Source organism: Mesoplodon mirus (genome assembly GCF_964341445.2).
Source record: "Mesoplodon mirus genome assembly, chromosome: 19".
Taxonomy (NCBI): domain Eukaryota; kingdom Metazoa; phylum Chordata; class Mammalia; order Artiodactyla; family Ziphiidae; genus Mesoplodon; species Mesoplodon mirus.
The window spans coordinates 35,188,101-35,205,250 of NC_138995.1; the positions used below are offsets into that span (position 1 = coordinate 35,188,101).

General features: G+C 40.9%; 1 protein-coding gene across 1 annotated transcript; it reads left to right on the top strand.

The window, feature by feature from the left end:
* Positions 1-15,439: 15,439 nt before the first annotated feature.
* LOC309794755 (TSSK6-activating co-chaperone protein-like) lies at positions 15,440-16,120 on the top strand (the record flags this gene model as incomplete). Its single annotated transcript, XM_082606647.1, is given in 4 exon segments — positions 15,440-15,463; positions 15,822-15,980; positions 15,983-15,985; positions 15,989-16,120. Coding segments are annotated over 4 exon segments (318 nt in total).
* Positions 16,121-17,150: the final 1,030 nt, after the last annotated feature.

Below are 17,150 nucleotides of genomic sequence, written 5' to 3' on the forward strand. Positions count from 1 at the left end.
TTGAAAGTGTGCCCTACCCAGAACACCGGCTGCTTCCTCATCCTCCCCTCTTTGCTCTGCTTAGCCCAACACTGGCCATCCTTTAGACCCAGCTCAGGTCACTCCTCCTCCATGAAGCCTTCTCTGACTGCTTCAGCTCATGGAGTGCTGGACTTGGAAGTCATTTCAGACCAAAAATTTTGTCTTATCTGGGGGAAGCTGTGGTCCCCAAAAGCAACATGGCTTGTTCATGGTCACATGGCAGGCCCCTTGTCAGCTGAGAGCAAAAGTCCAAATCCATGAGCTCCAGAGTTCCATGTGCTGTAACACACCATAGTGAGCTCTGGATGCCTTGCCCAGATCCCATTTACCCCTGGCTGCTGGCAATCGCCCTCAGCTGCAGAGAGCTGCCTCACCCAGGGTTTGGCCCTTTCCCATGGCCAAAGGCTGGCTGAAGCAAGGGTACAAAGGCCACCCCCTGTCTCTATGTGGGACAGCTCTGATGAGCCACCCCAGCTCCAGAGCTCCCTGTAGGACCGGCTTCACTCCCTGACCACTCCTGCCGCCCTTGCCACGTCACAGGTGTATTTCCTAAGAGCACTTCCCACCATACCTTCTACACACAGTCTGCTTTCAGGAGCCCAAGCTAACACACATAGTTATTATTACTAGTAAATATGTAATATGGATAGCCATCACTGAGCAATACTTTCAAAAGACCTAACATTTGTTGAGTATACTATTTGCCGGGACTTGTGCTTTTTCCTCACATCAACCTGAAAGAAAGATTTTCTTATTAGGCTTGTTTTCTTGATGGGGAGGTGGAACCTCTTGGTGTAGTTTCCACGGCTCACAGATGAGTGGGGATGGGGTTTGGGATTCTGGTTTGGGGCTTTCTGGTCTGGAGCCAAACTGTCAATCACCTCACTGTCACTTGGTGGTTATTGGATGTACATGGCATCTTTCCTAGTTGACTGTAAGTTCTTTGAAGATACATACCAGGCCTGTGTCACCAGGCAGACAGTAGGTGCTCAATAAGTATGGTTGGTAAGTGTCCATTGACAGAGGAATGGATAAAAAAGATGTGGTATATGTATATACATATATATAATAGAATATTATTTAGCCTTGAGAAAAAAAGAAATCTTGCCATTTGCGAAAACATGGAGGAATTATGAGGGCATTATGCTCAGTGAAATAAATCAGACAGAGAAAGACAAATACTGCATAATCACATTCATATGTGGACTCTAAAAAACAAAAAAATTTAAAAAGAGCATAAAACAAACCAATAGAAAAATAGATCATATTCAGAGGGAGGGGATGGGGGGAGTGGGAGTTGGATGAAGGACGTCAAAAGATCCAAACTTCCAGTTACAAGATAAATAAGTACTGGGGATGTAATGTCCACCATGATGACTAGAGTTTCCACTGCTGAAGGATATATAGGAAAGTTGTTAAGAGAATAAATCCTAAAAGTTCTCATCACAAGGAAAAATCTTTTTTCTTTTTTTGCTTTTTCTCTTTACTGTATCTATATGATATGATGATGATGGATGCTAACTAAGCTTATTATGGTAACTATTTTACAATATATGTAAGTCAAATGGTATCTTAAACTTACACAGTGATGTATGTGAATCACACCTCAAGAAAACTGGAAAAAAATTTAAAAATTAAAATTAAAAAATGTATATAGGGCTTCCCTGGTGGCGCAGTGGTTGAGAGTACACCTGCCAATGCAGGGGACATGGGTTCGTGCCCCGGTCCGGGAAGATCCCACACGCCACGGAGCAGCTGGGCCCGTGAGCCATGGCCGCTGAGCCTGTGCGTCTGGAGCCTGTGCTCTGCAGCGGGAGATGCCACAACAGTGAGAGGCCCGTGTACAGCAAAAAAAAAAAAAAAAAAAAGTATATATAAAAAATTTTTAAATGCTGGCTGGTTGGTTGATACAGAGAAAGGTTTTCTGCACATGCCGAAATCAGGTCTGTAGCATAACCTGCAGGGCCAGTCCTCAGAACTTGGATATTCCAGCTGAAGCTTCCCACTCCCACACCCAGATCGCTGCTATTTACCTGAAGACATTTAAAGGTCAGGGTGGTAATGTTCAGCTGTGAACTTTTCACTTCTACCAGGATCACAAGTATTAAAGAGGCGTGTGCGCATGCATGCGTGTGTGTGTGTGTGTGTGTGTGTGTGTGTGTAGGGGTGGCCCAGCTCCCACGGAGGTAGTTGCTATCACAGTCTTTCTCGAGTTTACCCCAGAGTGTCTGTTTTCTCTCAGCAGGTTTGACAGGACTGCAGTTGATGTGGGAATCTTCTATCAGGGGTGCTGGCTACTGCCATGGTCTGAGGGAGCTCTGAAATCTGGCACCTCCATTGCTGGCTCTCTGAACTCCTATAGCCCTCAGCTGACGATAAGTCATCCAATCTAACAGTGAATTTTGATCATGCCTTAAACAACTTACTAATTATTTCAGGCAAGTCTTAACTTCTTAACTAGACCAAGCTCCCTCTAGGAGGTGGACAGAGACCTCAGCATCCACTCCTGGTGCCCACAGCCTCCAGCTCAGTGCCAGACACAAGAGAGATGCTCAGAAAGACAGCTGATGACTGAGGAGCGAGTGGGATTCCTACATCTTCAGGGCAGCTCGTGAGACACAGTCCTGGTCGTGGCCCCACACTCCTGCCTCTGGGCAGTGGCATGGGGTGGGGAAGGAAGGAGGGGGCTCGGGAAAGAGGTTGCCCCCAGGAGCGCTCTTCATGAGTGGTGCATTTTGGGCGGAAACTTTTTTTAAAAGTTTATTGGAGTATAAATGATTTATTGCATTGTGTTAGTTTCAGGTTTACAGCAAAGTGATTCAGTTATACATATACATATATTCATTCTTTTTTTTTTTTTTTTTTTTTTTTGCAGTATGCGGGCCTCTCACTGTTGTGGCCTCTCCTGTTGCGGAGCACAGGCTCCGGATGCACAGGCTCAGCAGCCATGGCTCACGGGCCCAACCGCTCCGCGGCATGTGGGATCTTCCCGGACCGGGGCATGAACCCATGTCCCCTGCATTGGCAGGCAGACTCTCAACCACTGCGCCACCAGGGAAGCCCGCACAGAGGATTTTTAAGGTGTGAAACTATTTTATGTGATACTGCGATGGTGGAGACATGTCACCATACATTTGTCTAAACCCATAGAACGGACAACACCATGAATGAACCTCAATGTAAACTGTTGGGTAACAATGATGTATCAATGTAGGTTCTGTCAATTGTAACAGTTGTCCCACTCTGGTCGGGGGTGTTGATACTGGGGAGTTTATGCATATGTAGGGGAAGGGGCTATATGGAAACTCCGTATTTTCTGCCCAGTTTTGCTGTGAACCTAAAACTCCTCTTTTTTTAAAAGTCTACTTTTAAAAAAATGGTTAAAATGGAAATTTTAATGTTATATATATTTTACCACAATTAAAAAATTAATTCTATGAAAGCAAGGCTCTTAATTCCTGAGAATCCCTCTCAACCTCCAACCCTCTCCTCCCAGAGTGAATCAGTGCTTGATGTTGTGATACTGTCAGAATAACCACAACACCTGTGGTTATTGAACTGCATAAAAGCAAAGGCGCAGATTTTCTCACAAGCAAGACAGAGGTGACCCTACAGCTGAGTCTCTGAAGGTTCATCATTTTCTCTTTGGGATGGGCTTAGGTTGAGCCATCCCCAACCTCCCTCAGTCCCTTCTGTGTTTCATTGGTGGCTGGTGGGATTGAAATTTGATTCAACATCTATAGAGGTCATGTTATCAGTATGTATCAAATGATGCACACTGCTTAACATAGAAATTCCAATTTTAGAAATTTAACCTAAAGTAATAATTGAATATATATTCTAAGATGTATGTGCACATATGTGCATAATGGTATTTTTTAAATATGAAAAATCAGAAATAGCCTAAATATCCAGGAGTAGAAAATTTATTAAATAAGTGACTCAATAAGTCCATATAATTAAACACTTAGGAGCCTCTTTTTTATCAAGGTAACTTTGTTAAGGTTTCATTTACATGCAATAAAACATACCCACTGATTCTATGAGTTGGCAAATGAATATACCCATGAGACCTTCACCTCAGTCAAGATTCATAACATTGCCATCAACTCAAGAAGTTCCTTCATGATCTTGACAGTCAGTCTCCCCCAGCCTCTCAGTTCCAGGCAACCAGTAATTCATTCTCTGTCACTGTAGATTAATGTTGTCTGTTATAGAATTTCTTCTTTGAGGTATGATTGACCTACCAAAAAACTATACATATTTAATATACACTACTTGATGAGTTTGGAGATAATTATACATCTGTGAAAGCATCACTGCAATCTATGCCAGAAACCTATCCCTCACCTCCAAAAGTTTCATCCTACCTTCTTTATTTATTATTTTTTGTAATAAGAACATATAAGAGCCACCCTCTTAATTGTATTTAGGTGTACACTACAGCGTTGTTAACTATAGGCTCTGTGCGGTACAGTAAATCTCTAGGATTTTTCCATCTTCCATAAGTAAAACTTTGTGCCCTTTGACTAATACCTTCCCATATTCTGTTCCTGCCCTCCAGGCCCTAGCAGCCACCATTCTACTCTCCCCTTCTATGAATTTGGCTATTTTAGATTCCCCATATAAATGGTATCATGTAGTGTTTGTCCTTCTGTGTCTGGCTTATTTCACTTAGCATAATGTCCTCCAGATTCATTCGTGCTGCTGCAAATGGCAGGATTTCTGTCTTTTTCAAGGCTGAATAAAGTTCCATTGTATGTATATTCCACACTTTCTTTAGCCATTCATCAGTCCGTAGACGTTTAAGTTGCTTCCATGTCTTGGCTCCTATGAATAATTCTGCAATGAATATAGGAGTGCAGAATTTTATCTAAATTGAGTCATATACTATGTAGTCTTCTGTGTTTTGTTGCTTTAGCTAAGCATAATGTTTTAGAGATTCATCCATGTTGTTGTCTGTATTAGTAGTACATTGTTTATTGTTGAGCAGTATTCCATCGTACAAATACTGTATAACTGTTGGTGAACGTTTGGGTCATTTCAAGTTGGGACTATCCTGAGTAAAACTTCTGTAAATATTTCTTTTTAGGTTTTTTTGTGGACATATGTTTTAATTATCTTAGGTAAATACTTAGCAGTGAAATGGCTCGGTCGTGTGGCAAGTATATGTTAAATTATTTTAAAAACTGCTTAAATGTTTTCCAAAGAGATTGTACCATTTTACATCCCCACTAACAATGCATGGGAGTTCCAGGTGTCCCACAACTTTGTCAACACTTGGTATTGTCATTCTTTTTCATTTTGGCCACTCTAATGGGTGTGTAGTTGTATCTCACTGTGGTTTTAATATATATATGTATATATATTTCTTTTTCAGGTTCTTTCCATTATAGGTCATTATAAGATATTGAATATAGTTACCTGTGCTATACAGTAAATTCTTGTTACTTTTCTATTTTCTATATATTGGCAAGTATCTGTTAATCTCATATGCCTAATTTATCCCTCCCCCTCTTTCCCCTTTGGTAACCATAAGTTTGTTTTCTATGTCTACGAGTCTGTTTCTGTTTTGTAAATAAGTTCACTTGTATTATTTTTTAGATTCCACAAATAAGTGATATCATATAATATTTGTCTTTCTCTGACTTACTTCACTTAGTATGATAATCTCTAGGTCCATCCATGTTGTTGCTGCAAATAGCATTATTTCACTCTTTTCATGGCTGAGTAATATTCCATTGTACATATATATCACATCTTTATCCATTCATCTGTCGATGGACATTTAGGTTGCTTCCATGTCTTGGCTATTGTAAATAGTGCTGCTATTAACATTGGGGTGCATGTATCTTTTTGAATTAGAGTTTTCTCTGGATATATGCCCAGGAATGGGATTTCTGGATCATATGGTAACTCTATTTTTAGTTTTTTAAGGAACCTCCATACTGTTATCCATAGTGGCTATACCAATTTACATTCCCACCAACAGTGTAGGAGGGTTCCCTTTTCTCTGAACCCTCTCCAGCATTGATTGCTTGTAGACTTTTGGATAATGGCCATTCTAACTGGTGTGAGGTGATACCTCATTGTAGTTTTGATTTCCATTTCTCTAATAATTAGTGATGTTGAACGTCTTTTCATGTGCTTGTTGGTCATCTGTATGTCTTCTTTGGAGAAATGTCTATATTTTGTCTATTTGAAAATTAGAATATCTGTCTTTTTAATATCATATTGTTAGAGTGTTTTAAAGATTTCATATACAAGTCCCTTGCTGGATGGAGGTATTGTGAATTAGTTCCCAGTTTTGCCTTACCTTTCCTTTTTTAAAGAGTGTTTTTCAAAAGAGTACCTTTTGGATTTTTATGAAGTCTGACTTACCCAATTTTTATCATTTGTGCTTTTTATATCCTGTCTAATACAGTATTGCCTAACAAAGTTGCAAAGATTTTTCTCCTATATTTTCTTCTAGAAACATCATAGTTTTCATTTCTCTGTTTGTCTATGATAATTTCTAGTTTTCTGTTTTATATTTTATGTGTAATGGTAGAGGGTTATTTTTTCAACACTTAAATCCAATTTTTCTACATCATTTATCACATCAGGCTTACAATTTTGTTGAAAAGACTAGCATTTCCTCACTGAATTACTTTGGCGCTTTTGTCAAGAATCAGTTGGCCTTATATGTGCAAGTTTATTTCTGTAATCTCCCTTCTGTTCCTCTGATCTATATGTTGATTTCTTATGCAATGCCATACTGCCTTGATAAATGCAGCTTTATAGTAAGTCTTGAAATCAGGTAGTGTATGTCCTCCAATGTCCTTCTTATTTTTCAAATTTATTTTGGCTATTCTAAATTCTTTGCATTTTCATATATATTTTAGAATCAGCTTGTCAAATTAAAAAAATCCTGCTAAGATTTATATTGGGATTTCAATGACTCTATAGATGGCTTTGGGGAGAACTGACATCTTAACAATAACAAGCCTCTGATCTATAAATATTGTTATCTCATTTACTCTGATGTTTTAGTTTCTCTCAGGAATATTTTTAGTATACAGATTGTGCACATATTTTATTAGATTTATACCCAAGTATTTTGTTTTTTATATTATTGTAAGTGGTATTTATTTTTATTTCAATTTCCTATTGTTCACTGCTAGTAAATAGAAAAACAATTGGTTTTTGTTTTTTGACTTTCTATCCTGTACTAAGATTCACTTATTTTTTTCCCAGTAACAATTTTTAGGATTTTCTTGGGATTTCTTGGGATTTTTCTATATCAATGATCATGTCATCTGTAAACAAAGAAGTTTTACTCCTTCCTTTCCAATCTGCATGCCTTTTATTTTTTTTCATTTTTTTATGTTATTGACTTGTTGTACAGGAGTATTGATAGGACATTCTTGCCAAGAGTTCTGTCTTTCACCATTATGTATGATGTTAACTCTAGGTTTTAGGTTTATGAGGCTGAGGATGTTCCCTTCTATTTATGATTTGCTGAAAAACTATGGTAAATGAATGTTGAATTTTTTTTTTGCATCTATTGAGGTGATCACACGGTTTTCTCTTTTATTCTGTTAATATGGTGAATTGCATTGATTGATTTTCAAATGTTAAATTAATCATGCATGCCTGGAATAAACCCCATTTGTTCTGTGCCATGAAATTGTGGTTCTTAGATATTCCTTTAAGAAAGGAGTTGCGATTCAGATATGAGGAATATATTTAGCTGACAACCTTTAGCCACCTATGGGATCAGCCATAGCACCTGAACCAAGACCTTACTCTTCCCAGACAGCTCCTGGACAATGAAAGAGCATAGTACTGGTCGTGGGACCTGACCAGTTCTGGCAAATACAGGAGTTCTCTAATGAGCAATCTTTTCTACAGAACTCCCAATGGGTAGTTAAGGCTTTGTTAGGGCTGCGCCATGGTCTGAGGTTCTTCCTGCCCAATTCTACTTCCTCCCTTTCCTCTCATGGGTGAAAGAGCTACATCATAGCTTGAGAGCTTTCCCTGAATAATTGTGCTCTCACCCCTTATCCTTCACAGGTGTTACCCCCAAATAAATTTCTTGCAATCCTGGCTCTATCTCAGCATCTGCTTCTTGGAGGACTCAAACTGACATAATGTATTGTGCTTTTTACATATTGCTGGATTCAATTTTTCAGTATTTCTTGGGGATACTCTTGTCTATGTGCATGAGGGATATTGTTCTATAGTTTTATCTTGTAATGTTTTGATCTGGTTTAATATCAAGGTAATGCCAGCCTCATTAACTGAATTGGGAAGTGTTCTTGATTCTTCTATATTGACAGACATGAAGAGGGCCATTTCATATAGATAAAAGGGTCAATTCATCAAGAATACAAAGCCATCCTAAATGTGAATGCACCTAATAACAAAACTTCAAAATACATGTGCAAAAACTGACAGAAATAAAAGGAGAAATAGACAAATTCACAGTTATTGTTGGAAATTTTAGCACACCTTTTTCAGTAATTGATAGAATAAGTAGACAGAAAATCTGTAAAGGTACAAAACACGCGAAGAACTGTCTCAAGCAGCTCAACTGGCTGGTATTTATAGAATGCAGTAGCTAATATCAGTAGAATACACATTATATTTTTTAAAGCATTTACCAAGATAGACCATATGCTGGGCCATAAAAAACAAACAAAAAAGCTTCAGTAAATGTAAATGGATTGAAATCACGTTGTGTCTGTAGTCTGATCAAATTGATCAAACGAAATCAAATTTAAAAACATTAAAAACAAATAAACAATTGGAAAATGAAAAAATATTTGGAAACTAAATAACACACTTCTAAAGAGCCTATGAGTCAAATAAAAAAACACAAGAGAAAACAGAAAATATATTTTAAATGAATTATGTTGAAAACACAACCTATTGAAATTTGTGTGATGCAGCTAAAGTAGTGCTTAGAAGGAAATTTATGCCTTTAAATGCTTATATTCGAAAAAAAAGAAAGGTTTAATGATTTTCATTGATTATGAAACCAACAGCCAGTTATTTGAAAAGATAAATAAAATTGAGAAATCTCTAGCCATACTGATAGAAAGAAAGGGTAGGGGAAAGAAAGAAAGAGAGGGAGAGAGATATTACCAATATCAGAAATGACAGAAGAAACATCACTATAGATCCCATAGAAATTAAAAGGAAATGAGAGAATATTATGAACAACTTTATGCCAATAAATTGAAAAGCACAGATGAAATGGACAAATTTTTTGAAAGACAAAAATTATCAAATAGAAAAATCGGAATAGCCTTATATCTATTAAAGAAATTGAATGTTTGATTTAAAACTTTCCGCCAGAGAAAACTCCAGGCCCAGAAAGCTTTGCTTGTGAATTTTATCAAACTTTTAAGGAAGAAATTATACCAATTCTACAAAGATTTTCAGAAGAAAGAGGAGGAGATACTACCTCCCAATTCATTTTGTGAGGCTGGTTTAACTCTAAAACCAAAACTTGACAAATATATTACAAGAAAAGAAAACTAGAGAACATCTGTTGCAACTACCCAGTTCTGTCCTGTAATGCAAAGCCGCCACAGACAAAATGCAAGCAGGTGAAGGTGGTCAGAGGATACAAACTTCTAGTTATAAGATGATAAGTTCTGGAGAGTTGATGTAGTGCATGGTGATGATAACTACTAGTATTGGATTAGAAACTTGGAAGTTGCTAACAGAGTAGGTTTTAAAAGCTCTCACCACACACCCAGAAATTGTGAGGCGCTGGAAGTGGTAGCTAATATTGTTGTGGTGATTATTTTGCAATATATACATATATAAAATCACTGTGTTGTACAGCTTAAACTTACACTGTGTTCTATGTCAATTTCATCTCAATAAACCTGGGGGGGAAAAATAAGAAAACTATAGAACGATATTCCTAATAAACTGAGGGAGACACTTAAAAGGATGATATAATGTTATACTGATTTATATGATAGGTCATTCAGATTTCAGAACATTTTGTAATTGAGTCCACTTTTATGTATGTATATATAAATATTGATACATAGACACATATATGTAGGCACACACATATACCTGTGCATATGTGGAAAGACAGAGAAGGGGAGTAAGGGAAGAGAAGAGAAGAAGGAAACAGAAGGTTATACATCAAAACGTTCCCAAGTGGAAAGTGAGATTTAGAGTGATTTTTTGTTTTTTGCTAACCTGATTTTTCTTAATTTATTCCTGAGATAAACATTGTATGCTGTACATACACTTTACTTTTTAATAGACGGGAGAAATAAAATTATTTTTTAAAATTCTTTAAAAAAGCAAGCCAAGCATTAGCCCATACAGAGGGGTCACCTGTCCCAGGCCCCGCTGAACTGCTGAAGTTGCCATCATCAGATGTAGTCTCGGCCAACACTTGCCTCTCTGGGGAAAAAGGCAACCTGCTCCACTCAGAACAATTTCCCCTGGGGTAGCTCAACAGTTGTTGACTCGACTTGTAGTTATTTAGGAAGCCTCCCCATGCCTTCCCATCCCTAAATGATTTGTAGATGTAAAGAACAGTCCAGATATGCTGTCCCTCTCCTGTTTGTATCTCTAATACCTCTACACCTTTTCAGAAACAAGGAAAGAACTTCTCCATCCGAATAGCAGTTCCAAAAAAGGCCCTTCCCAACTCCTCAAACCCCCTGAGGTTCCTCTGTGTAGTGGACATTGTCTGTGTAATTCTTTCTTCCCACCCTTAACCTCCATACCTTTGGGGAATTGTTCTTTCCCCATTCCCTGGGGTTCAGGTGGTACTTTCAATCTCAAGTCTCTCTACCCCCTAGTTACAGAACTGAGCAAGTGATTGCTGAACGGCCAATCAAAGTCCTCTCTCAGGAGTTTTACAAAGGGCACTGAGAGCTAAGTTCTGTTTCTTCTTGGATTACAAGCTGTGCAAACATATCCACAAGGCTGCTGGCAAGCAGGAACCTTAGCAGGGGGGAAAGCCCAAGAGAAGAAGGCTAACGGAGGAAAGGCAGTGAGATAAAGGCCCAGTTACCTGAGCCAATTCATCTTTCTGCTTGGACCATTTTGAGTTGGGTTTCTACTGTTGCAAATGAAAGAAACCTAATAAGACCCTCATAGCATCTTTTCCATTATAGCACTTAACCAATCAGTATTATGTATTCATTTGGTTCCTTCTTTAATGTTTTTCTCCACCAGTTTCTGAGCTCCATCTGGCCAAGGTCCATGTCTATTTAATTCATTACTGTTTACCCAGCACCTGACACAATGCTTCCCTGGAGCATAATAAGATATCAATAAACATAAAGTTGGGCTTCCCGGGTGGCGCAGTGGTTGAGAGTCCACCTGTCGATTCAGGCCCGGTCTGGGAGGATCCCACATGCCACGGAGCGGCTGTGCCCGTGAGCCATGGCCACTGAGCCTGCACGTCCAGAGCCTGTGCTCCGCAACGGGAGAGGCCACAACAGTGAGAGGTCCACGTACCGCAAAAAAATTTAAAAAATAAAAATAAATAAACATAAAGTGAATGAACAGATGCATATATGAACCCAGTGGCTGAGCTATATCAAATTCTTCTGTGACTTCCTATAAACTTAGACTCAGCTATTAACAGAGATCTTGAAAGAGAGGTCTTCTGTTCCTCACTTGGCCCTGCCAGGCAAGGTAACTTTTGAACTTCAAGAAAAAGTCCAGACCCCAAACTGAGTCATCTCTCACACTTCCCCACTCCACCCTCATCCTCCCGTGAGGCTCCTCCGAGGTTCCTGCTCAGTGGGACTCTGTGACTTAACCTTCCAGAGTTTATCAAATGGAGAACAAACTTGTGAACGTTCCAGTGCTCTTGGCCCTGACCTTTAGAACCAAGTGCTGATGGAACTGGTGAGCCCTGACCTACATTATAGGTGCAGGAAGACAAAAGAGATCATGCAAGGGCAGTGGAACATCGTATTTCCTATCCTTCCCTAGATTCCCAGGTTGAATACGCCTCCCTATCAACATTAAGACTGAAAGGAGAGGCTTTGGAAGTCATGGCTGCATATCACCCAAGTGAGAATCACCTGGGCCTGTTAAAATGCAGATTCCTAGGCACCGCCCCAGACCTTCTGAATCTCTTGTGTGTAAAGCACATTTTAACAAGTGTTTCAGGTGATGCTGATGCACTTAAGAGTTCAGAATTGGGCACCCTTTATTCTAAGCCCCATTCACCCTGTTGCTGAGGGAGGGATTCACACCCTAGGGTTATGGGCATGGATGAACACATGACACATGACCCAGGACGCATAAGATCAACACAGCAGATTGTTATACTCATAGCCCAGGGAAGGAGGACACTGAATACCAGGCAGGGCCACACAGGAAGAGTGAAAAACCAGGGGCTGTGAGAGGCAGGCTTTCTAGTATGAAGAGGTGTTCCTTGTTTCCCATGGGAGGATGTGGTTTTTGTTTCAATAATTCCATGGACTGGGAGGGAACTGAAACCCACTACCCAGCATTAAGCAGGAACTAACTGTGCCTAGTCCCTTGAAAAGAAGGGTTGTTGAGCTGGGGACCTTGTCCTTGGAAACAGTCTTAGAAGAAGAATTTGCAGTTAAACCATTGGAGGCCCTCCCAATTTTACCAGATGCCAACGCAACACGTAATATTGAGTCTTAATTTTAGTTCTTACACCACACCCTTCTGTCACCTCTTCCAGAAAGCACAGCCTCCTTCAAGCTGCTTGGATACCTGTCTGTTTCAAAGTGGGGACAGGTGTGGGTGGAGGACTAAACTCAGGCCAATAGGCTCTAAGGAGGAAACCATAGTGCACACGGCTTCCCCTAAACTATTAGCTTTAGCACAGAAAGAAAGCGGGGGAAGGAGTCCCCATTTCCGGGAGTCTCCATCCTCCTGGAAAACCTAAAGGTGCCCCTGAGTGTGAGGCCAGCTGGCATGTCCCACATCATCACCCAGACAGCCTGCAGTTGACCATGGCGGTGCTGAGCTATAAACCAGGCTGCACAGGGCTAGCAGTCAGCCACAGATGACAGCCAAAGAGAGCTTTCACACTGACCCTCCCCATAAAGAAAACAAACAAAAACAGAGGGAACAAATCCAGACCCATATCAAAAATACCAGCCCCCAAATGAAGAGGATTCACAGAACACCAGCCGAGAGACCACCTGTGCATCAAATAAATAAAAGTTCCAGCAAGCTGGGCTCTTATGTCTAATTCCACTTGGGATACCTTTGGCCTGTTTTTCCTTTCCTCTTCCCACAGAAGGTCCACTGGCACTACCCCACTCCCTGCCCCCACTGAATACATATGCCTTACTTTGGGGGAAAAATGTTTCCATGTAGTTCAACTTTTCATATTCCTGAGGTTCTAATTAAGATCTCTCAACATAGAGAGTTTTCATTCATTCGTTTATTTGACGAATGCTCATCGACCATCTACTATGGGCTGGATCTGTACTAGGAGCCTTTGGAAATCCAAGATGAGTGAGAAAAGAGGCAGACTCATACAGTGGAATGCTACACTGCAATTTTTTAAAGTTCTATACATACTTATATTAAAAAGATCTTCAAGATAGATGACTAATTTTAAAAAATGTAATAAGCAGAATAGTGTGGATTGTATCATTTGGGTAAAAGAGAGACAGGGAGGAAGATAAAGGATGAAGGAGGAATAGAGAGGGAGGCAAACAAACATGCTCATTTCTGCATCCACTCTCTAGAAGAACGCACAAGAAGTGGAAGCGATGGCTGCCCAGAGGGCGAGGGGCAAGAATGGGGGCTCCAGCCAGAGGAGGCTTTTCATCATAGACCATTTTGTACTGATCTAATTGTCTAACCACCTTTATGTGTTACCTACTCTCCCTCCCAAAATAAAACATTTTTAAAAAAGAAATGAAAATGAGAAAACTCAAAACCAGGCGGAGGAGAAAGACTAATAATCATACAATTAGTGAACAACGTAGTAAATGCAATGATAACATTTTCAATGATAAAATGTAGTTCCTGGGGTTTTTGACGAAGAGCACCTAAGGTGGAGAAGTCAAGACAAACGTACTGGAAGGACAGATATCTCGACTGATGCTCAAAAGTTGAGTAGAACTGAGGGCCGCTGCCCTCCACATCATTTAACTGTCAAAAAAAAAAAAAAGTCTAGAGGCTCTCAGGAGAGACTTCACAGGTCTATGTGGCCTCTTGGGACTGTTAAAGGCTGATGCCAAATGCTCCCAGCAGAAGTGGCATATTCCCATATTCCCCAAGCGTGCTTAGTTATCCAGGGAAAAGAGCAGGCCAGCTACTGAGCTAGCCCAAGCTGGGCGCAGTTAAAGTAAACATTTGCAGAAATCATTTCTTAATTAGCATCCCAGCCTTCCTGCCAATTCCAGATTTCCAGCAATGTGCAAAGCTGGGTAAGGCCTCCCTGGCTTTGATTCCTCAAGGTTATCTTTTAAGTGCTTCATTTTTATCCAGTGAAATGAAATTTCTAAATTCCAACTTCATGAGAACTACCCATTTCTTCCCCACCCCCATTCTTGAGCAACCTCTCAGAACGAGTGTTCTTTTAAAAGAGACAAGGTCTGTGCTGACATCTCTCTTTAGAGAGCTCCATCAAAATCCTGCACTTGCCCAGTGTCCTTTCCTTGGCCACCGGTAACCAAGGAAACGAGATACTATGGTAACACAGGGAGGAGAGGAAAGGACGCATCCACATCCAGAGCCCTTCCTCTCTCTCTCTCTCTCCTTTCTCCTGGAATCAAGGCAGCTACTAGGGCAGAGAGAACATCTGTTCTCAGCTTCCAGGGGGAGGGGACGAGGACACCGATGGGCGGCTTAATGGCTGACATCCAGGCCTTCGGATTCCATAACCTGAAGTCTGGTGCCCACCAAAAATATGCCCTTTCCCGGCCCGAGGGCACAGCACACTCTAGAACCTGTAACATAATGCCCAAAATTCCAGATGTAAAACATGTTTATTCAAATGAGTGCAATAATACAGATTGGGATAATGTCTAAGTAAAGCCCTAAACATACTGAAATTATGACGTACGAAAAATTACCACGTGTTTGAACAACCTTTAGCAAGTGTTGAATTTTTCTCGTGATTTCATCCCTCCTTTCTGCCTCCAAACTTCTGCCTCCGCCCTCAGCCCTCTGACCAGCTCTATCTCTGCTTCTCAGATGCCCTCCTCCTGTATTTTTCTCTGTTTACCTACCTCTTCCTCTGAAGCTTGCCTTCCTGCTTCTCTCTGTCTCCCTCTCCTCTCTCCCCTCCTCCTGACCCACAGTTCACCTGTCACTCTCAGGATGGAGGGGCTTAAAGAGAAAGATTCCCCATGTGCCAGTGCCTGCTCGGGCTCTGCCATCTCCTCTCCACCTAGAGCACTGTTAATCACCCCCTGGGACCACACTGTGGACATGCATGATGTCGGGCTCAGAGGACCTCAGGGTGAGACAAATGACACCTCGGCTTGAAGGAGGTCAAAGTATTACAAATTGTGAGACGTATGATGACGTCATGAATAATCCAAGTGTGGTGCTCCAGGGCAGTGGGAAAACCTACTATTTGTCTCCAATCTTTTGTTTGTTGAATCTTCTTTTACAACCTTAAGAATTCTCTTTAGAACTCTAAAATCTTTTCTTCTGACTCTTACATGAAATCCTCCTGAACAGGAGCTCTCTGGTCTAATTTTTTCAGCACTGAAACCGTCAGTTGAGGGAAGACCTGGCCGGTTTGATGAGGGGTGAAATGGGAGTTGTAGTCCAATTGGACTGGACTGGGCGGCACCACACCTGTTGGTGTTTAGTTGGAGCAGCATTCTAGTCATCCTACTAACAGAAGAGCCAAAGAGGAAGGTGATGCTGTGCCTCTTTGTCGAGCCAAACCCTCCCCCAGCTTTATTAAACTTCAAGCAAGTTCCCCACCAGCCACCTTCCTGAAAATCCTGGCAACAAAGCTGCCCTCAGGAATTGAGCACAAGCCCAAGGAATGTCTAGGACTCCTAGAATGTACGTGTGCCAATCTCCAGCTTCAGACCCAGCTTGCCCAACAACAGATGGCTATTTTGGAAAATCTACAAGCAGCCATGACACAACTGGCTCCTGAGAGAGAAAGCAAGAACTCTTCTCTCCCAGCCTTATCTTGCAATCTGTTGTTAAATTGCCTTCCCCGATTCAGTAAATGAATTGTGGAACAAAAACAACAACAAAATTTTCAGCACTGACTCCCCACCTTGGAACAGTGGTCTCCAAGTTGTGTGATCACACAGCTCTATCAGTCAAAACATTTTGAACATGGACCCCTCCCTACCCTGATATAAGTGCACGTTTACTTATAAAGCATATACATCTACTACTGTATTAATATTGTACATGATAAAATATACACAAAGATGCAATTTAAGATGAAATGATAATATGTTATATCTGTTTCCATCACCCTAATAGACTGTCTCATGCATCTCATGTTAGTCTACTCAGTCCATTTAAATGACTGAGGACCTGGCTTTGTCCCCCAGGTCTGTGGGTTAGGATGACCTGAGAACCCAGGGAGGACCGGCTGGGGGATCAGAGTGTGATAGAATTTCTTTGCCAGAGAGTGTATTCATTTCCTGGGGCTGCTGTAGCAAAGTACCACAAACTGGGGGGCTTAAACAACAGAAATGTGTGGTCTCCAGTTCTGGGGGCTAGAAGTCTGAGATCAAGGTGTCAGCAGGGTTGGTACTCTTTGCGGGCTGTGAAGGAGACCTTGTCCCATCCTTTCCCCGGCTGCTGGTGGTCTGCCGGCCATCTTTGGCCTCCCTGGCTTGTAGGTGCATCCCCCAGAGCTCTACCTTCATCCTAATGTGGCGTTCTCTCTGTGTACTTGTCTGTCTCTTTGTTCAAATTTCCTTATTTTGTAAAGATACAGTTATATTGCATGAGGACCCATCCTAATATGAATCCTGATCTTAACGATCATAACTCGATCATCCTATTTCCAGATAAGGTCACTGTTTCAGACACCATTGTGTCCCCCCCAAATTTCATACGTGGAAACCCTAATCCCCAGTGTGACTGTATTTGGAGATTGGGCCTTTAAAGAGGAATTAAGGTTAAATGAAGTCATAAGCGTGGCCCTGATCCAACAGTATTGG